Source organism: Acanthochromis polyacanthus, chromosome 6, assembly GCF_021347895.1.
Source record: "Acanthochromis polyacanthus isolate Apoly-LR-REF ecotype Palm Island chromosome 6, KAUST_Apoly_ChrSc, whole genome shotgun sequence".
NCBI lineage: Eukaryota > Metazoa > Chordata > Actinopteri > Pomacentridae > Acanthochromis > Acanthochromis polyacanthus.
Genome location: NC_067118.1, coordinates 39480116 through 39503012, shown reverse-complemented (window position 1 = coordinate 39503012; position 22897 = coordinate 39480116). Strand labels below are relative to the sequence as shown.

General features: G+C 40.2%; 1 protein-coding gene across 1 annotated transcript; it reads right to left on the bottom strand.

The window, feature by feature from the left end:
• Positions 1 to 1672: 1672 nt before the first annotated feature.
• Positions 1673 to 19682, bottom strand: tmem201 (transmembrane protein 201). The gene is made up of 11 exons (XM_022216741.2): positions 19479 to 19682; positions 18000 to 18120; positions 17716 to 17910; positions 17447 to 17626; positions 14411 to 14772; positions 14125 to 14325; positions 8582 to 8802; positions 7293 to 7355; positions 6902 to 7192; positions 6587 to 6715; positions 1673 to 4200 (listed from the first exon to the last, which is right to left on the bottom strand). The coding sequence occupies exons 1-11, from the start codon at positions 19610 to 19612 to the stop codon at positions 4103 to 4105; spliced, it is 1995 nt and encodes a 664-aa protein (XP_022072433.2). The 5' UTR covers positions 19613 to 19682; the 3' UTR covers positions 1673 to 4102.
• Between the last annotated feature and the right edge of the window lie 3215 nt (positions 19683 to 22897).

Here is a 22897-nt window from a genome sequence, read left to right as displayed (position 1 = left end):
CTTAGTTCTGCTGCTGGGCGACTTCTCTCCATGCACAGAGCCCTTCTCTCATTTACCTACATATTTACTCTATATACCGTTACTGCATTACACTCACTCTGTTTCTCCCTGTGTCTTTTCTCTGAGTGTCTTGGGTCCCACAGCTGGATGCTTCAGATCTGTGGTTGCTGTCCTACCAACTGGCCTGGTCTCCATCATGTCCACTGTGGGATGCTGCAGCTGTTTCCTCATTTCCACCAGTCGACTCTGCATCACCCTCACTATACCTGATACACCCATCTACACCATTTGCATCTTACTACCAGCTATATATGTAGTAATTTAAAGCTGCTGTCCGGAGTTTCCGTTTGTTTTCAATTTATGTATCATTTTTTAACAAAGCTTAAATGTGTTAGTCTAGTTCGATACTATAATATAAAGTTAGTATAACGCGATATGAAAATTTATTCCTTTTTTTTTTTTTTGTCTGCAAGTCCGCTCAAAAATGACACCAACCACTCATGGTGCCATTGCTTAAGCTTCATGTGCAATTTTTTTCTTCTTTGTGACTGTGACCATCACCGGCCCTCATGGCAAATTAACCTATCATGTTTATTTCAAGCAGTTTCCTACATTATGCCATTGAGGGCTGTGCACACCCAAGTGAAACATAAAACAAACACAGGACAGACAGAAAGGTGAGCCATAGACAGTGTTCTAAGAGAAAAGGTGCATTTTATTTGTTTGTACTCTTTAATTCACACCTTAAAACCATTTACAAATCTAAAACCCTTCACAAACACCTAATATGACAAAGTCCCAACTGGATCAATCATGAAGATGTCAGGAGGCCACAAGAAGGATAGATGAAGCAGAGTGAGATCCACAGACACTAACCCAGCAACCTCCACTGACTCAGCAACCGGAGGAACACACTCTATTGAGTTTTGGTAGGTGCCGGTGTGGTGGGTCTGGAATGCATGAAAACCTCCACCAAAAGGAGGGAGCTGTCCCCTCCAGCCCAAGGAGGTCCACACAGCCACCCCGCAAGAGCCACCAAGCGGAGACCCAGCCCAGGAGCCCAGGAGCCCGGAGCGACCCCCCCCCCCCCCCGACACAGCCAGAGCCCCAAGGCCCGCGCAGCAGAACGGGCCATAGCGGACCCCCACGGCGCCCCACCGGCCCACAGCCCCACTTCCCCCAGATGCTGCAGCACTCCGGGCACTTCTCTCATGTACTGCGCACGTGCACAAATAAAGGGGCGAAATCAGAGGGAGGGAGGGTGGGACCACCAGTGTTTTGGGAGACGCTGCGATTCAAACTCCGGACAGCAGCTTTAATGCCAGAGCATTACACATAACAGTAAACTTATGAATCAGTTTCAGTGTTTTATCATTTATCTTACTCTGATCATGCATGTATAATAACATGTGTTACATGCTTCCTTGTCCCCCACCTCTCTACCTCTTCTGTCCCTCTCAACCCACCAGCCAGCAGCAGATGGGTCTCCCCATATTAAAGAGTCGGCTTCTGCTCAAGGTTTCTTCCCGTTAAAACAGAGTTTTTTCTTGCCACTGTCACCTCAATGCCTCTCTGGGGGTTCAAGCATGTGGGTTCTGTAAAGCGTCTTCAGACAATCTGAATTGTAGTTGGCGTTATATAAATAATATTGAATTGAAAATTGAATAGATAATTAAGGAAAGGATACTTTATTGAAAAAGTACAACAGATGAAGCTGAAGTCGTTGCATACAGTCACAGACCAAACATTTGCTGAACACAGTGGAATAACAAACCGTCAATGCAATTAGTGAAAATATCAAAGAGAACACATTCATACTTACTGTCAAAGAGCCTGAAATGGACAATCTTTGATTTAACTTAATGATCAGCATACTTTAATTACGCTCTAAAGACAAATTCAAAAATGAATTTATTTTGAAACGAACAGTTTGTCTCATTCGACCGAAAAAAACATTTACATTCCAACATGTATCTTGACCTTCCAAAAATGAGTCTTCTTCAGAGAAGAAATGAACACGCGTCACGTACAAATGCACACATCTGCATACAGCATGTTGAAGAGCAAAATGACCCATACTGTGGTCTAATGATAGCATTCCACACCTACCATAGGACACTGGTTTTCAGTAGCAAGTGTTACCTTTTCATGAACACACATTTTTACATAATTATCAGTATTTTTTTTTTCTTACTTCAAAATAACTTCAAACAGACAATCAAACCTGAAATTACCACAAATTAGCATTAAGAATTGCATAACAGAGTAGTTACCCGAAGAGAATCAAATTATTCCATATTCAGAAATCAACAACATGGTCATCCAACACAAACTGCAACCTGTTCACACACACATTAGGAATTCAAAATGTACAACTTTTTAGAAATCCTGCATTTAAACAACAAAAAAAATCTGTGCTCTTCACCTCAAACGACTGTTTTAAATCACATATTCAAAGCAAGTAACTGAAAGTATGATTCAGAAAAAGGACTGCAAAAGTGTTTCCAAGAAAATCTGACTAAAAGTTGTTCATGAAGTCCTGTGTTCATTACTTCACAGCTGAGGAGTAAAATCTGGGACTTCTTTAAGGCCGATTCACGCTTTCCATATCAGCAGCAGGGGTACACGCGACATAAATCCACACCTTTACAGTCCATTACTAAGAGATGGAATTAAATTACTCGCTGCAGGACTTTGGAGGAGCCCAAACACAGATGGAAGCTCTAAATTCTCCAGACATCCTGTGCTGTGTTCGCCTGCTCGACACACCTCAGCCCAATCTGTAGTTCAGTCTGCTTCGTGAAGCTTAACGCCTGCAGAAAGCATGAATCGGCCTTTGTGCTGACATCACGTAAACATCATTTCTCTTCATAAATTAGAATAAACTTGTTTCGTATTGCACTCGACCTCAGGAGATTTGCCCCCTTACAAACTAGACGGTGTAAAGGATAACTGTAGGAGATGACAACCTGGAGTGGTAAAAGAGAAGCATTCCTGTAGTAAGTGATTGTATAAAATGAACATAGTGTTAAGAATGTTGACCCCTAAACCGGGTTACAAAACAACAGAAGAGAGCACCACTCTTTCTTAACAGACAACACCGGTTCTGTAACATTACAAAGTGAAAATCTGTACAAATATTTATTTTTAAAAAACCTTAGTACTTCAGTAAAAGCACATTGCTGCCCTCAAAGAAGTCTCCTTCATCCTTTAGAGTCTTGTCCGAGCCTTCCTAAGAAAAGAAATGTCCGCATTTTGGACAGAGAAGGAAGATAGTTAGATAGGAGTAAAGTAAGCCATCATCTTAAACCAGATGGAGGATTAAAACATCACTTATCAGGTACTTAGAATGCAGTCCTGAAGTGCCCCCTTCAGACAGTTCTACCACGATTCATACTTTGAGTCTTGTGTTAACAGACTGGGAGTATTTGTTGTTTAGGATAACTATCTGGGACTCCCATTCAGTTGTTTAGAAATGAGAGAGGATGAGGAGTGAAACCTTAAAAAAAAAAAAAAAAAAAAAATCCAGTTACTTTCTACTGGAGCACTGAGGATTGGCACCCGGGCGGGCGATTGAAGACTCTATACAGACATATCAAAAAAGCAAAACTACAAAACATGCTGCATAATGTTTTGACATTTTGGCTCTTGGAGGAAGCCAAAAATGTTCCTCAGTTCGGGGAGGTAACGCCCTCATTACAATCCAGATAAGTAGGTAAGACATAACCGTTTGTGCCCAAGCAGCATCCACTGAACAGTACGCGTCTATTGCACATTTCACAGCAAAAGGTTTTAAAAAGCCGTTAAGCATCAGTGCAAGAATTCACTCTCCTCAATCAGTTGCACCTTTACGTAAGAGGAGCAGCGACCAAAAGACAAAAGCTAAATTATGTTCGAGCAGTAACGAATGATAAAGTCAAACTCCTCATTTTCTCCGGTAAACTGGGCTGTTGCTGAAAATGTGTCCGCAGACGTCTGCAGTCAGCAGCACACAACAACTGTCAGAGAGGTGAATGTTTCTGCTGCTGAAAGACCTTCAGCTCTACATAGACAACAGGCTTGTCGAGGCCCAGTGGTCCAGTCAACACGACCGTTGAACACTTCAGGTCCAGTTGTGGTACATATACAGGCAGGAGAAGAACAGGTTGGCAGTGAGGCTCGCCAACAGGAGTCCAGGCCAGACGAGACGCTTTGATAAACCTGGAGAGAGAAAGAAAGTTCATTTAACGGGAATCATTAGCGTCGTGCGACATCGATTTAGCATGAAGATGTTCTTAGTTATGTTGTCAGTGACTGGATATTAGAATCAGAATAGACACACGTCTCAAACGTGCATATGGAAGGGAGCACAACCGTGATTGTTTAAGCTGCTGATCTGAATTTCACTTTATAATTTTCGATTTAAAACAGTCACATGAATGCAGAAATTGTCTTTATTAATGGAAATTATATTCAGCTTCTCAGCTAAAGAGTGACTAAATTTGTCACTGCTCGTTTTTAGGAGTTAAAGCTGCTGTCCGGAGTTTGAATCGCAGCGTCTCCCAAAACACTGTTGGTCCCTCCCTCCCTCTGATTTCGCCCCTTTATTTGTGCACTCGTGGAGTACATGAGAGAAGTGCCCGGAGTGCTGCAGCATCTCGCCTGTTTTGCTGTTTTCCACTCTTCTACATTTAGTACATTTAGTAAATAATAAAGGAATTACGTTAGAATTCTGTATTGAGTCTAACTTGTCCTAATACCAAAATAACATGAATCTGCTAGGACGAACGAGTAAAGTTTCAATATGTGATTACACTCGTGTATCCCTCTCGATGACGTTGTTTATCAAACTTAGTGCATTTACGCATGTATATGTGTTACATTGTTTATTTATTTCTATCTAGAGTTCAGAATTGCATGACTCCTCTGACGAAGAGTATGTCCCAGACGCCCCAACATCTTCCTCCAGAGGTCGGGCATCTAAACGAAGCCGTCAGGCGGGCTATGGAGGCCGAGGTCGGGGAGCGACGCGAGCACCCCGAGCCAAAAAACGTCCTGCAGTCTCTTGGCCTGACAAGCCGTGGGATTGGTAACTTTTCTGGAAGTTGCTGAGCCCTGATGCTCTCTCCTCCACAAGCAAAACAAATGTGCGCGCGGTTGCGTAGTGCCTAGCTCGCCCACCTCTGCATGGGCTTGCTTGCTGTGCGCGTAACCGTTGATTGACAGCATGACAAAGCTGAAGCTCGAACTTGATTGGTCGGCAGCAACCGGCGCTTTTTGGAATAACATGGGGGTCTATGAGAGGAAGGCGGAGCTCAGGAATAAATTTTCATATCGCGTTATACTAACTTTATATTACAGTATCAGACTAGACTAACACATTTAAGCTTTGTTAAAAAATGATACATAAATTGAAAACAAACGGAAACTCCGGATAGCAGCTTTAATCTGTTGTGCACGATCATTATTGGTGCTACTGTATATTTCCTTGCTTGGGAGCTGGAGGCCAATAAAATAAGAATTCACAAGTTTAATGATTATAAGATTCATTGGATCAATATATAATGGAGGGACTTTTGAAGTCCATGGGATACATCTTGCAGACATTTTCATTACAAGTAAAAAAAAAAAAAAGTTTTTTATGTTCCTTATGATCATGTCTACACAAATTCTATAATTATGCATCATGGAAACAATCACTTAGTAATAAAAAATGACTGGATATCACTAAAATATCAACTAAATAACTGTCCCAATTTAATAACAACCACCTTCTAATTACACAAACAAGAATAAAATGAGCTGATTCAAAAATAGTTTCGATTGTGTTCTTTTTGAGATAATCGTGAGAGATTTTTTTATGGCAATATATCTAATTTTAGATGGAAAATAAACTGTATCCATGTCTGAGAAATCACTTTCCACTAAGTTCCCCGTTACAAAAACACCTCTCATGGAAGTGTGTTAATTCCAGATCACATGACCTGCTCATTTTTTTCCTTTTTGGTCATTTTAGGGCTTTCTGTGGTAATTTTGCAATTTTTTGTAGTTTTGTGCGTCTCTCATCATTTTGTGTCTTTATATTATGATAATTTGTCGCACTGAGTCATTTTGTGTTTTTCTGTGGTCATTTTCAGTCATTTTGCGTATTTTTGTTGTCATGCGTCTTTTTGTGGTTGTTTTCTGTGTCTTTGTGCTCATTTTGTTTCTTTTTTGGTCATTTTCAGACGGTTTTATGACCATTCTAGGTCTATTTATGGTCATTTTGTGCATTTTTGTGCCCATTTTGCATCCCTTTGTGGCCGTTTTCAGTTTGTTTGTGGTCATTTTTTGGTGTTTTCTGGTCATTTTGTGGGTCTCTGGTAATTTCTGCAACTTTCTGTAGCTATTTTGTGTGTCTCTTGTCATTTTGTATATTTTTTATGATAATTATGTTTCTCATTGAGCCATTTTGTGTCTTTTTTTGGCAATTTTGTGTTTCTTTGTCAGATACTTTAGATATATTATGAGGATGCTTTAGGAGTTACTTATTAGCCAAAGGTTATGAAACACATATGACACCATGACTGCGTGTAATCATGGATGCAGCATCTATCCTTCTGCTTACCTTTTGGAGGAGGGATGCTGTCCAGACCCTGCGTTGTCGTACCAACCCGGCATGCCGAGGACTCAGAGGAGCTGCTTTGTTTTGCTTCCTCTCCAATCACACTTCCATCTCTTAACAAGGAGCTCAAATCTGAAAAGCAGTGACACCAGACACAACATGAAGCCACGTATAAACTCATCTGAAGTGGGATGCAAAACCCTCTCTTTCTGTAGAGGATTTGAAAAACGGTTTACTCTGCCATCTGGTGGTGGTAACAAGAACAGCACAACTCATACTGCCAACACTTTGAACAGGTTTAACCTCAGAGCCACTTGCCATTTTGACTTTGGAAGGGTGATATGTCAGGCGAAAACCGGCCACTGTAAATGGAAGGAGTTGGCTCTGTGAAGAAATGTGATGGAGACACGGGTGGGGACAAGAATGCTGGTTCTGGGTCCGCTGAGAAAAGCCGGAGCTTCTGCCCGCTGATGTTGAGGCGAGCGGGGCAGATGAGGGGACGGCGATGTCTGGCAGAACCGGAACTGGATGTAACCGATCCGGCCACTGAAGGAGTTGGAGAGGGTCCTGGAGATGATGGGCGGCTCCCAGACTTCAGTGAAAAGTAGTCTGTGCCCACAACAAACAGTACACAAAAAGGTCTTAAAATGTTACAAATTGTTCGAAGTACAAGAATGAACGGAGATCACACAATGACTGGTTTTAATACCTGAAGAAGGTGAGTCTTTGTACAGCGAGGCTGGTCGGCTTCCACTGAACAGGTAACCAGAACCTGAAAATAAGACACATAGAATGTATAATTACAACAACCAGGGCTTCCCTTAAAAGTTTCCTTACATAAGCAGTGCCTTCAGTGACAAACAGTTACACCCCAAGTCTAAGAAGGAACGGTTGACTGATTCTGACTGATGTGGAATCATTTGTTACATCCTCATCTTTTTGTATATAGTGTTCTTGAAAAATTCATCTTGTGTATATGAAGTTCTGTGCTTTTAATATATTCTTACACTGCCCTTATACCCCTGTCTTTTAAGCTGCTGTATCGGTGAACTCTCCTTACTGTGGGATCAATAAAGCTTATCTCATCTTATCTTAAACCCCGTCAGTCAGTTGTGCAGTTAGTGTCACCTAGCTGGAAAAAAAACTCAAAACACAAGCATGTTTCTGTTTCTGACCAGCCAAAGATGAAGCAACTTTATGCTAACAGGTCACGTCACAACCAAAAACTTAAGCATATTCAGTTTAGAAACCCAGTTTATGAAAACAGACATGAAAATGAGCAAATCTTCAATCTAATACTGCATAATTTGTGTAGATTAAAACCAAGGACAAGCCGGAAATTGATCACCAAAAGTTTGTCTGCCAGCTAAAATAATTAAAATGTAGCTTTAAAGGACTATTGCTGCATGATGTGACTTCCATATTCAATATTAAATGCACAATCACAATATATTAATATATAAAATAGCTTCTCCATTAATCCAAAATTCATCAGACATTTTTTTGTTTATGGTAAAATGCTTTGTGTGAGTCAGCATTACGCATCCAGTGCACATGATATTACCTCTGCTAAGAAATGCCAATCCTACAGTTATTCCTCTTCTAGAAAACAGAGTCTTTCTTACATTTGGAACACATTTGGAATTAGTGTCATGACCCAATTACAAGCTGAGAAGCAGTAACTGAAAGCCACTTATCAATTATAAATTTTGTCTTTATGCAAAGTAGAACGTCGCAAGAATCAACTCGAGATCAAACATGTCTGAGGGGAGCCAACAACTGTAAGCAGAAGTAGGCTGAGTATTCCCACCTGCCTCAGAAGGGAGTCACCAGCTACTTCAAGAATTTACACCACTGTGTCAGTTATCAGACCGCAAACAAAACACGACACTAAACGTATGCAAACAAGGCATCTTCAGATTGCACCAAACGGCACAGAAAGATCCGCCAATATTCGGTCCGTCGACACAAACTCGTAAGGAAAAGCGTCGGCGTTACCTGTCCGGGTGAGGGAGGGGATGGTGCCGAGGCAGAGCGCTCTGCTGAGACGGCCGGGCAGAGAGGAGGGGGAAGCCTTGCGCTCACGAGGACAGTGCTGACGGTTGAGGAGCTTGGAGAGGTTGGGCGGCGGCATGGGGATGAAGGATTCTGCCAGGTCGGGAGAGTGCAGCGGAGGCTGGATGCTGAAGGGGGCGCCGGCAGAGCTGCCTGAAAGGTATCTGCAACACAAGAGCAACGGAATGTTCTACTGCCCGAAACAGAAACAACAAAACTGTCAAAAAAGGTGGCAACGATGCATAAAAAAAAAAAAAAAAAAAAAACACAAAATACGACAATGTTCTGTTTGATAAGATGACTCTACAAAGGGCATGACAAATAGTATTGGGAAGATGTGGAATTTTCAAGTGTAAATGGTAAATCTGCATTAGTATGAGAGTAAAACCAGAGGACAAATGTGCGCCATAGAGCTCTGACATCCAGTTAAAGTGAACACTTGACTGTTGGTGGCGGTCTATGACAAGGCAGCCGCTGAAACTCTGCTGCAGCTGTCTGACGAAACGCAGCAGCTGAAAGCAGCTACAGAACAAAAGCTGCAGGAAAAATGCTGCCCAGCAATAAACCTCAACACAGAGTCAGCAGTGCATGCAAAGTAGTGTCAATCAAGTTCCGTCTTTATCGCAGGAAAACAAAGAACACATCGGTCCTGACCGTTTACATTCTTCAATTCTGTGGAATAAAGTTACTGTGACAGACAAACAGGAAGACGAGACGGTGTTTGTGTCATCGAAAAACACGCAGAGAGCGTATCCTTTCACCAGGCGTTTATTAGATTTCATGTACAGCAAACATTACAAGCAAGATACTCAATGTAAGCATTCAAGCACCCAGCACACAATACGAGAATGATGCAGGAGAACTTTCAGCAAGGACGGAGCTCCACTTGGAAGGCTGCTACAGATCACAGAATCACATATTAAGTGATTCCACAGGAAAAAACTATAAAGATTTGGCATCTTAACCAGTTATTTTAAATTACCGAGTAAATCACAATCGCACGTTGGCTACAAACTTGGCATCCATGGTTGCACAGAGGAGTAAAAACACAAACAGGTCCATTAGTGAGAAGAAGGTAGCTTAAACACCACAAAGTACGTTTGTGGCTCTCATAATTAGTCACATAAAACATATAATTATTAACACACTAGTTTGAATGTTGTGCTTGTAAAGCTAAATGCTTGACAAAGTTTTACAGCTTTACAACTCGTCAGGTTGATATAATAATTCTCTAGAAACATGCAGAAATAAACACATCATAGAGTAAAAAACAAGCACACAGGAAGTTTATAGCAAACAAACCTTTTGGCAAAGCAGATGAAACTTTAGCAAAGAGAATACATTTTAAGTTGTACCCGACATACAAACAAAATGTAACAACATACCGTACACCAGGGCTGAACAATTAATCAGTTTCAAACTGAATTTTGACATTTAGATTTAACTAAATGACAAAGGCTGAAATGTAGAATAAATATTAAACAATGCATCTGAGATAGAGTTGAAACTTGTGTCAGTGTTTTCCTAAATTAATGAATTCCTCCTTGTTTGACAGCATTTGTCTCATCTCGTGTGGTGACCGATATGGAAGCGAATCACAATGTCTGTTGGAAAAATGTGCCGTTTTCACTAAACTGTTCAGCCCTGCAGTAGTATTATACTGTCAGATATCTTTTCTTAGCTTCAGAACACACATCATGGTCAGAATCCATTAAAGTACATCTCACAATTCTCGTCCAGTAGAGAAGTCTTTGCGTGACGCGTTTCAATTTTAATGAAACATTGCATTTGTCAAGAGATTAAGATGCAGCTTGTTGCAGTTTATAATACGGTCTCCAGTCATTACCGACAGATCTACAGCATAATGAGTCACATGAGCCCCTTTCAAACACACACTACTTATTACGGACGCAAATTTTGAATAATTTTAACGTTCGGCAGTCAGTTAATCTCTGGCATGAAGTGAGTGCAGCAGACATTGTTTGATATCCTCTATAGTTACTTTTAGCAATGAGCTTGGTAGCATATAACATTTAGTTACAGGCATGCTGTCCTAGCACCGTGGCTGGGAGACATTAACTGTCACTGAAGACTTTTTCATTGTGTCTCAGTGCGAGTGAACGCTTCTTCAGGTCGGTACGTAGCTTCTACAGAGCTCTGACCAGTCACACAACCACGCACCACCACTAATCTACAGTACAGTTCCTGGCATGCGTGTCCATCGTCTTCTGCCTTACTGGTTTTTATATGCAGTTAAATTCACAATTAAACATGTACATCCCCACATCTTACGACACTCTGAATGTGTCAGCACCACATCTGAATGAGCACACTGGTAACTTTACACTTAAAGTTACAACAGTCAGACCTGAAGTGCTGTTGCATTAACGGATTAGCATGCAAAAGCAACATACTTCCGAGTTGTGTGAAGCAATTTGGGGAAGGTTTTTCCTCATTTCAGCGCCAATACTGGTCCAACAATCACAAACCGTTTTTCTCAATCACTTTGTCCTACAATTTCCCCATCTATTAAAAACTGAAATAGCCACAAACAAGTTAATACTGCAGCATCAGACAGCAGAAAGATGTATGCGAGGGTCTCCAAAGCGAGGAAGTGTCGCGCATTTGGAATAACAGAAGCAACTTAAACTCTTAAAGTCTCCCAAACATGAAGACGGCATTGACCAGGACCTTTATTCCACTTCATAAAGAGTGACATCACATCCTGTTAAATTATTTGTTACATTGTTACATTACCAGTGGATATATGGTTCACTCTCAAGTGTGTGACAAATTCAGTGCTTGCATGACGCTGTGAGGAACACAAACGGACCGATATCTGAACGCCAACAGACAGATGAACTCAGCAACGTAACATTTCTGAAAGGGGCTTGCGATTCATTTTGCTGTGGCCCTTTGCAGCTAATTTTTTTGCATCAAATTACAGCTTGAAAATTTTAGAAATTTGTCTGTGGGCGAGGACAACTTTCTTCATAACTCACAAACTGCATCTCTCATGTCTTGAATTCACAGCTTTGACACCAACGCACCAAATGTGCTGGGGTTTGAGAACAAAAAGTCCAGGTACAGGACAGCACAACATACGATTAACACTCAAAGTAACAGCACTCCTACCACCAAATACAATCAATACACTTTCTGTTGTCAGTTTATAAAACCGTTTCACATTGCCATCAAATAAATATCCCTCTTGATTCAGTACATTTCAATAAAGCAAAACAAAAAAGGCAAAAGTGAATAAACTGGTGTGAGGTAAAAGGTTAGCGCATGCACTTAATACACCCTTTTAGTGCTTAGAATACATCATGTTTAAAAAAAGTTCATTGGAAGATTGAGTAAAGAAGCAGGCAAGTGCTAAAATTTTATATTTATAGCTGCAAATCGCCAAGTATAGGCGGCAAATTGTAACAGTGTGGTGTATAAGAGACTAGTAATGTAATTAAAATTTTAATTATTGCATTTTCCCCTTTATGAAAAAGATGCCAAGTCTCTCCCCTACCCGAACTATTTAGGACTAACTACTGAAGATAAAACCCTGTGACTATGCTGATACAACAAGGCCACCAAAAACTACTTTTTAGATAAGAAGAACTCAAGCAAATACTAAGATAAGCAAAGTACTTGCCAGGTAGTCATCGATACTAGAGACGATTTTCAAGCCTCAGCGTCAACGCAGCTAATAGTAACAAAACATAATATAAGGCAATATGTATACAGTACTACACAAGTCACTTCAGAGGTCTAGATTTGGAATCACACGACACCATCAGGGAGAAATATGATCGATCCCGAACTCTGTTCTGCAGAATCACAGCAAACCCAAACATGCAATCAGAGTCATAAGGATTCTCCGAAGAACTGTGGCAAGTTTTTAAAGGTTTTTTTTCCGAACCATCAGCCAAAGACTACGAAGAACCGTCTGCAAGCGTGCTGGGAACCGTTTTAAGGCCAAAATCTGGACACAGCAATACTGGTTTTATGTCCGATCTGCATTTTGTTCCTCATGGTGCACTTCTAATGCTTGAAACTTGTGCTCAATACCGTACAAAGCAAATGCGTTTTGTAAGGATTGCCAGCTTATAGAGAAGATCATGCTTCATTTCAAGTAAGAGGGAAAAGACTAAAGCATAATCTGAATGGAAATCACACGAGTACGAGATGGCAGCGATGGATTGAGACTGAAGAAGAAGAAGAACCGGAAACGGCAAGGCCATTCAACTTTCAGCAATTTTACCATCTTTAAAGGCTGCTAAGTGTGGAGATTTTTAAACGGAAATAAGAACACGGCCACCGGTCCTCACACATTAAAGTTTTACTAAATGAAGCTGATGCTACATGTAGTGATCAAGCTTTGCAGTAGCTGTCAGGATTATGGCAGCACATAATCACATCACTCCCAAAAAAACCTGCTCCAGCTCCGCTTAGTGCTTAAAAATAATAAATACCAACTTTAACAAGAAACATCCATGGTTATTCTTTTCCCCTCAAAAGGCTTCAGCTGATGTGAGGCAATAAAGGAGGGATGCAAATACATCTTGAGGATGAGAATGAACTGAGCAGGCGTTTCTGCAAATTAGTATTTCATGCGATGAGTTGTAGTTAGTGAAGCTTTTCCAACTCACAGCTAAACCAGAGTGTTAATAAATTAATTAGAACATTCAAAGCACATATAAACATTGTAATACAGTGCAGGATACATAGGTAATACTAGTTAGGAACTGGAATGATAAAATTCCAGTCTATTGGTTTGAAATCTGACACTTTGTAGGCCAGTCAATCGCACATTTGTTATGGCAAATAAGAAACTAGCAACGTAAGCAGTCATACATGGATAAAGAGGACGAATCTGACACAAAAATTAAAACAGATTCTGTATGGTGTGTCCTTGGAAATTAATAAATAATATAAGATTATTAGTGTTGGTTTTTGATTTCATGATTCCTGAAAGATTTTCCTCATCACTCACGAAAACAGTCAAGACATAAGAAAACCTGCATTTAGTCACAAACGTATTATCAACAGAAGGGACTGAACAAAATTTAAAGTTAATTCATTTTGCAACAATACTCTCAAGTGCAAAATGATTTAACCTCTAAAATATTGCTCATTTGATGCGCCATGATTCTGCGAGCTTAACGGGAGGTTTTAGTGTAAATTAACCAAGTGGCACAAAAACAGAGTCTGTATAGTGTTGTGTTTCGGGCCGTATACACAATCCAATACGCAGAGGTTACCATTCAAATGTCGTAGTCTCACAGTCATCCTCACACAGTAGCAAAAGAGCAGGGGACTGGAGGGTAAATAAATGGACCGTGAATTCAAATAAACAACAAAATAGAAAAGAAACGCACAGATTACCGCATTCTGTCTGGTTGTGATGAACACACACCACTCACGGAGAGATGACTCATCGTACACTCCCATCTTTCAAACCCAAATGCGAACATTACTGCTCAGGTTCTGACCTTCGATATCTGGCTCGCCGTGGACTCAGCGGTTTGTGAGTTGCCGCCGCGGCAGCAAAGCTGACGAGGCAACAGAGGGAGATGGTGACGAGCTTCGCGGTGTCCATCCAGTCCAAGGCAGCAGTGAAGTAGACCTCAGCCAGGTAGAAGCACAGGATGAAAAACCACAGGACTGACGACACGGCATCGATCCTCCTCAGCCTGAAAACGTAGCAGGGCATGAATATAAACAGTCTCTGCTTAAACACAGTGTCCAAAGGCAAACAAAGCAGTGGTGGCTGCTCACCTCATAGGTCCTGCTAAGAAGATGGCAGAGAGACAAGTCAGCAGGCCGACAGAAACCACAGCCAGCTGGTGCTCTCTTCCATGCTGCCACACCAGCTTGGCATTTTCTACGGCCTTGTCTGGGAGCAAATCCAGCAAACTTTGCCATACAGGTGGTGATACGGTGTCGTTGTTGGAGGTGGATTCATTCTGGGGCTTCGGCTTTGGAGGAATGACCCCCCCACTTAAAGTTTGTAGGCCGCTAGGCGATGAACGCTGATCCGGAAACTCAAAGAAGGACGTAGCAAGAAGGAACGCACAGATCAGGAAGGCAAGGATCCGCAGCAGTACGACCCCCGCGGGAGACGACACTGACTGGGAGCTCTGTAGGAGAGAAAACAGGATTTCTTGGTGAATTTTCAAAACATGAGGAAAATAATGATAAAAAGAACAGCAAACACACAACTGAGGAGTGAAGCAGATGTTTTCACTTTGAATGCACTGCTGACATAAATGGCAATAAAATGAAAATTAAAACAGCTCTTTATATGGTAAATCTGGGCGATATACTGTGGAATTGTCAAAAAACAGAAATGGTATGCATTTATGAGCTAAATTATCACTAGTGTGAGGAAAAAAGTCCTAATTAAACTCAACAAAAATATAAATGCAACACTTTCTGTGCTTTCACTAGGAATCTGAAATGAAGAGCCCCTGTGGCTCACTCATAAGAACAACAATGAGCCACAAAAAGCCACAAATTTCTGTGTCAGTGATGGCAGAAAAAATTAAGTCATTTTCCTGCATTCTGGTGCATTTTGAGGTAAGAAATGCTCAATTAAACAGTTCTATTTTATTTCTACTTATATATATATATATATATATGTATGCATGATGTTATTTTCATCATCTTTGACGACCCCCCCCACAACGTGAAATGTTTAAGTCTAAGTCCTGAATATAAATATCATCACAAAGTGTGAGTCTATATCATTTTGCTAAACTTTCAGATCCAAATTTAATGTTCTTCTCGTAAAAACAAGCAGTCAGGGGTGAAGACACATTCCCATGTATATATGCATTTGGCCATTTAAAAACCTGTACCTGAAACATGTTCATGACCAAAACTTTTTGACCCATAAAAATATTAATTTCATGTCCACTTTACCTTCTTTTCCTCCTATGTCCAATTCTTCAACCCTCACTATGTACCATATCTCACAACTAAACTCAACAAAAAACTTCCTCTTTCTCGCTTTTCCTGATCGCAAAAGACTCGCCTTGTGGCACACCGTTCAGAGATTTCACACAGTAAAAACAGCATGCTTTTCTGTGATTGGATGTACTGCCACGTTCTCTGAAACGCCTTTGGAGACGGCTTACGGTAGAGAAATGAACATTCAATACACGAGCAACAGCTCTGGTTGACATTCCTGCTGTCAGCATGCCAATTGCACGCTCCCTCAAATCATTGTGCTCTGCGATAAAACTGCACCTTTCAGAGTGTCCTTTCATTGTGGGCAGTCTAAGGCACACCTGTGCACTAATCATGGTGTCTAATCAGCATCTTGATATGGCACACCTGTGAGGTGGGATGGATTATCTCAGCAAAGGAGAAGTGCTCACTATCACAGATTTAGACAGATTTGTGAACAATATTTGAGAGAAATGGTGATATTGTGTGCGTGGAAAAAGTTTTAGATCTTTGAGTTTATCTCATAAAAAATGGGAGCAAAAACAAAAGTGTTTTCTTGAGTGTATAGGCACTCCACATGTGACTGAATTCCCCTAACCACAGACTAAAGCAACAAGTCCTGTCAAGATGCAATTTAAATATCCTGTTTTTTCAGATCCTAACCAAGTCTGACATCAGTGTTGCTGTATAACAACTGGCTGGTTGACAGCTCTGCATGTTTCATTTCTTGGCCTGTTGCTATGCTACTCTCCTCACTGACAACCAGGCTTCCCACCGCCAACATGTCACCACATATTAGAGAGAAAATTACAATATGCAAGATTAAAATGCATTTGGTCACATCAGTAATGGACAGCAGCGATAGAAAAGCTCATTAAGACTCCTAGTTCACAGAATCTGTTACTTCTCCTCTATGTTTCCATTTACAAAAAGATCGGAGCTCAAATCATTCAGCGAGCCAACTGAGGCGATCAGCATTTTTACTGGTTAAAGTGACATTTTTTGAACCTGGGCCAGTAGATTTGATTATGTAGCTCGTAAAGAAATACGTGTGCACAACTTTGGCAGCTACAGATGCTATTTCAGTGTGTCCGATACATATTTATTTAGCATTCAGCTAAATATAAACAAGACGACATGGTCATCAATATCCCCCGCCACATGTGATGTCTATGAGTCTATATCCAAAATAGTGATAAAGGGCCATAACTCTGTTAAATATTATCGCACAGGTCTCATTTTGGAACTTGATCAAGGTGTCCATGGTGTGAAGCTACACACTAAATTTCGTAATCCTAGCTGTAAAAGTTTCCGAGAAAAGCTGTCCCCTTTATCTCAGATGGACGGACGCCAAACCTATATCCCCCTTTTCCGCTTCGTGGAGGCGGGGGATAATAAAGGATTAGACTAATGGAGATATCCAGTACTAAAAAGCTTGTATCAGGTCAAAGAAAAAACATTTCTTCAAGTTGCTGAAGCATCTTAGCTAGTTAATAATAAAAGGATTACATAAAAGGTTAAATGATAGACGGAAACTAGCAACAGTCGTATTCTAGGATATAATTGACAGAATCAGACTTTTGTTGCACTTAATATACATGTTTTTAATGATCAGGTCAGCAGCTTCCCTGTAGGAGAGGACAGTGCTGCAAACTTCCATCTAGGTTACAATCAAAATCTGATTTACTATTTGTCTACAAGTTAAACATCCTACATGCCACAGTGTTTAATTACTCATCAAGATCTGTGTTTTGTGTAAATTCAATCACTCATTTAATCAGACTTTGCTTGTGATGTAATGAATGATTAATCACATGCAAAGTCTGTGATGTAATGAGTGATTTAATCAGTCATTTGACTTACCTTCACAAACCCCATGTCTGACTCTCTGGTGCGTCGAAGTTGATGGTTGAGGAGCACTGTACGAAGCTGACGGTTTTGATATTTAACGTAATACTCCACTGCTGTCTGACATGGTCTGCATAACTTGTAAGTCTGCTCCAGGTGGTGTTTGTAGGCTTCAATTTCCTCATCGTAGTTCTCCTACGACATAAAGAAACAACAAATTCAGCATTAATAACCACTCTAAAATGTGATGTGTTGATACGTATTGAGAAGAAAGAAGTACATACGTCATCCCTCGGGATATACGAGGCCAACTGCTTGATCTTTACAGACTGGTTGTTATTACATTTCCTGCAAAGCAGCATCTGAGAGTTCACCCACTGCAGAGTCTTGGGTGTCTCAGATGAAGGAAGGCCTCCAGATACACCATGATTCAGGTGTTCCATGTACTGAGCTGGGATGGGTTTATTGTAGTCCCCATTCTGAAAACAAAGAGAGATCAAAAACGAGAATATATAAAAACACGGTAAAGAGAGAAATATTTTAGAGAGGTCACACTTCTGAAACTTACCTCTTGAAAGCCATTGTACTGGTCACAGTTGGGACAGTCCCAGCAGTTTCTGTTCCCATAGGGCACCACTGTGTTCTGATTGCAGAACCAGCAGTTGACATTTGCATGTGTGGGCTTCTTTCTGTAACAAGGAGGGGAATTTTCTTCATGTTAATCGAATATACTGGTGCATGTTTCCCACAGTGTGGCACTGGTCTCAAAATGAGGTGGTTCCATAGTTTTTCCACGTGCCAATATTGAGCTGAAACACAGTAAGTGGATAACTCAGTCTGAACTAATTTTTAACTGCATGAAGGTTATCTTGTTAATGCTTGTACTGAAAAGAATTAGTCCATATTTCTAATAATATGGAATAGTTTCCTGGAATCAAAAACTTTTTGCAATCCAACAGTGAAAAAACTCACTCGGGATCTCAGCCCCACTTTTCTATCAATGTTTCCTTGGATTTTTTACTGTTTAAATGTCTGCGAAAAGCTCCTAATGAAGAAAAAACTGTTCTGGATCGATTCATCTGTCATCGTTATTCATTAAAGCCTTTAAAATTCATACAGTTGATCAAAAATGTAATGAAACTGTGCATATGGATGCGCTCCACAAAAAACATTAACTCTCTAATATTTAAAGCAACCATTATAAAGAAGTAACCATAATACTGTATCTTAGTAAAGTTCTATTGTAACTATCTTAAAACATAGCAACAGGAAATCTAGTATCTGTGAAAATACATTTTATTGTTTCACTGTGTGCTGTTATAGTTAGATAACAGGATTAGGGTGTGGACTGATTAGTTTTGTTATCAATACAGACAATAGTTTGGCACTGATTAATGGTGATTAATTGGTGTGTTCTGTTTTGAGACTTCGTGGAGTATTTTGCATTTCCTTTCCCCAGACCTTGCTTCTGATACGAATAAGCTATTTCCATGAAAACAAGTATTTACAACACTCACATTGACCTGTGATTCAAGTTTTACAAAGGGCCTATTTGGGACTAATTCCAAGGCACAGTTTGAACTATAATGAGCTCACTGTGAGAATAAGGTGACCTCATTTTGCCTAAAGCGCGGAGTCTCACATTTTACATAAATTGTGCAGGCAAGTAATTTAAACTGTGCAAATACTAGGCAAAAATCTGGACTATGTTGATTAAAAAACGTGTCTGGATCCCAACAACACCCCTGCAAGTATCCTGCAAGGATGTCTTAACGCATTATGCACCGCAGACATAAACTACCGTGAGCCAATGTTTGCAACTGTAAACTATTTAGCATCAGGTAAGTTAGCTGCACGGCGAGAAAAGTTAGCGTTTGATAGTAGACAAACACAGGCCAGTCAATTTAAAGAAATAGGGAATGCATTTATCCTGACAACAACTGCTTATTGGATGTCAAAATCACGATTTTTCTCGTTATTTTTAAAACTCGGCTAGCTAACTGTTGCAAACGTTAGCTAAAAACATAAGCAAAACCCCGCACTTTACCTGGTGGCTATTTTGTAAATCAGCGCTCCGCCGGCTACAAACGCAGTAGCTCCGACTCCGCTGTACATTAATCCGGGATATTCCAGCAGCAGCTTGTTGAATGTCTCCATGTGCACCGAAATTAAACCCTGCATTTTAATTATACCGCAAAAACACGGCGCGGCAGAACACGAGGCCAGCTGCTCCTTTTGTTACCGCCCTTTTAGCGGAAACGGAAGTACGTCGCCACTTGGACGCGTTCCAATAGGCTCCCTGTGCTCTTTCGTTCCCATAGTAACGGTAACTAAATCAGCTATTCACCGAGCTAATGCATAAAATAACACATAAAGACATAATTCATGTTCTTTAGGACGGTGGAGTTGATAAAAAATAGAACTTAGTCATTTTTTTGTTGATTTTAAACAACTCAGATTCTTAAAAAAATGACAATATTGGAATTCAAAAAAGGGTCAGTTTTCTTTTCCAGTAGTAGCTTCTCTTATCATTACTTTATCAGTAAACAGCTGTTCCCCTTTACTCTCCTTTTATTTTTCTATCTTTCTATTTATGCAATATCTCATGAAGCTCTTATATTACCAGTTTTATTGTACATTGTAAAAAATGTTCGTAAATTTTAGGGTGAAAAACTGTCAAACCATGACAGTAAAAATCTGTAAACAGTTTGATCCAGTTTGCATAACACTGAGTCACTGTAAAGAAGTTAATCAAGGGAAAACTGTACTTTTTCACTTCAAAAAACACATTTTACTACTCCTGCACAGTTATTTAATATGTGTACAACATTCAACACTGTAATTGTTCCTTTTATTTCTCAATAAGGACACAGTTTTTCACAGTTAAATGTACATACCATCGTGCTGATAATGAAAACATGTCGTAATATTTTTAACAAGGAACATTTCTGCAGTTTCTTTCATGTAAAAATTACAGTCTGTACCAGTCAAATTGATAAATAATAAAGGATATGTCTATTGTTAACATGAAAGTACATTTTGTGTTAGGGCTGGCCCTGAGCATAGGGAACCAGGCGGTAGAGTCCCTATATTATCAGAGTAGCGACAACTGGGGATTTGAAGCCATTTTGTTTCCATTCACTCAATATGGGACGCGCAGCGCAAGGTGCACATTCACGAAAACTAGCTATTTGTGGATTGCTTACTAATTTCAAGACATGTTTTGGACAAAATATTTTACTGGCTTGTTTTGTCTGGATGTCCAAGGTTGGATTATGGCCATTTTTTGTGGAATATTTTCATCTGTGACTAGTTTTGAGCCTTCAAAAGTGAGTTGTGCTGTTTACGTTATCTGTTGGACAAATGTGTTTATATTACCCGCTGTGGTAATCACATCTGAAAGTGGTTTATACCGGCGGATTCATGAGAATCTAAGCTTTCTATGGGTGTATAATGTTTCTATCATCAAGTTTGCAGCTTCGGTCAATTCAGCAAAATACGTTTGCACATACGGCCGCTGAAGTTTAACCGGGCAACCAGTTAAACTTCAGCGGCCCGTATTTCATGCATCTCCATGCATGAAAATGGTCAAAGTCAAAATAACCACAACTGCCTAAAATCACATCAAACTTTTCTATCTGTCATTCACCCATACATCATAACATGTAAGTACATACATGGGACTAACCTGGCACAAAAACGATGATGAAGTCGATGAAGTTTCCATCCCACTCTCCGGACTGTATTTTCCCACAGTTTCCGTCTTTCACTATTACTGAGAAATCTAAACATGTGGAATCCCTTCTCCGATCGATTTGTGCACCCAAAGGCACAACAGCCCGTCATATTTCAGGTATTGAGGAAGCAAAAAAGGACCTAGAATTACTCTCTGCAGTGTAAACAAAGTTAACAGGAATACCCTGCGTTCATGAATAGGAAACAAAATGGCGCCTATAGATCACGTGACCAAAATTTTTTGGACCCGTCATGTCGATACTCTGATAAAATAGGGACTCTACCAGGCGGTCGCCTAGGGCGCCATCTGCTGGAGGGGGCGCCCATAGACATTAATGTCTATGGGTACGCCAAGTTGCTGTTAAAAAAAACGCTCGTTATTTATGCTTATTTAATATCATAGACTGTATATAAAGGTGGACATAGCATCTGGCTCCAGATCTGGCGCCCCCTCATCACTTCTTCCTAACCTGATCTGCGGCTGCTGCTGTTGTTGTTTACATTGCAAGGTGAGTGCGGCATCATGGGTAGTGCATCTCATGGTCGTCGTTGTGGTTCTATTGACATTGTCAACAAATTTTTATTATGTAAAGGCATCCCAAGCCGTCAGGTGCTGCTTTCAGAAAGCGCAAAAAAGAAGACGAGGAAAAACGGGCCCAAAGTAGAGGCATGCATTTAAGATATAGCGTGCTTTTTGACTTTTTATTCGGCATCTAGTTGGCTAACGCTAGCTAAGTAAATGCCACTGTATCAATAAACTTTAACAACGTATTAAGTAACGCCATATTATGCAATATGCATGCATGTCAGAAGTTTAACTTAAGTTCATGTAATTACTGTAATAACTAAATAACATGCAAAGCGAAGTTTAGTAAATCACAATGCAAAATATACATGCCATGGTATGTTTATTGTAAAGGTACTGCAATGTACTGCTACAACTTAATGTATATTTTTTTTAGTAGTATTTGTCCAGATGCAGTGAGAAAATATTTGCAGCCACGACAGGATGCTCCTACAGAGGAAGCCTCAGTCTCTCTGTCTTCTGCACCTGATAGTGAAGACTGTAAGTTTATTCAATAAAGATTATGTCTGGAGTACTGATACTTCATATGATAATTATTGGGTGTAATAATTATTATACAGACTAAATAATATTTTTTATCAGTGTCAAGCTATAAATAAAGACCACAAACTGATTGATTTTGTGTTTTACACAGCAGCTGCTCATCAAGCAAGTGAGACACAGCTTCAAGATGTAAATCCAGGTGAGTATTACCGTACTAGAGTTTGTGGTGTAAAAGTTAAAACTAAAAATAGAACATCTGAAAACTTTTGTGTTCTGATTGAACTAAAACCATTGTATTAATGCCTCTTTAAATGCCTAAATGATTTGTTGTGTATGTTTGATTCTCTTTCAGAAGAAGGACCCAGCACCACCAGCAGACTACATGTTTCAATCCACCAGCTTGAAGACACATCATCAACATCAACAGGTGTATGTGAGTCTGTCACAGCAGCCCCCATTGATCCAGCTGATTGGTCCCTTCACCTGTCTAATCCAGAGAGGACCAAGTTAGTCAGTCAAGGGCCTTATGTGATAAAATCAGACTTCACATTCCCAAAAAAAACAAGATGGAAGAAGTTGCCATCGCCACTATTTCTATAGACGGTTAGTGAATGGGGAGAAAATCAAAAGAACGTGGCTGATGTATTCCAAAAAGAATGATA

Excerpts from the sequence above, each read along its gene's own strand:
- tmem201 (XM_022216741.2), bottom strand. The coding sequence starts at position 19,612 with ATGCAGGGTTTAATTTCGGTGCACATGGAGACATTCAACAAGCTGCTG. Across the intron at positions 14,773-17,446 it reads CAGACATGGGGTTTGTGAAG|AGCTCCCAGTCAGTGTCGTC; the intron begins GTAAGTCAAATG and ends TCTCTCCTACAG. Across the intron at positions 6,716-6,901 it reads ACCCTTCCAAAGTCAAAATG|ATTTGAGCTCCTTGTTAAGA; the intron begins GCAAGTGGCTCT and ends ACTGCTTTTCAG.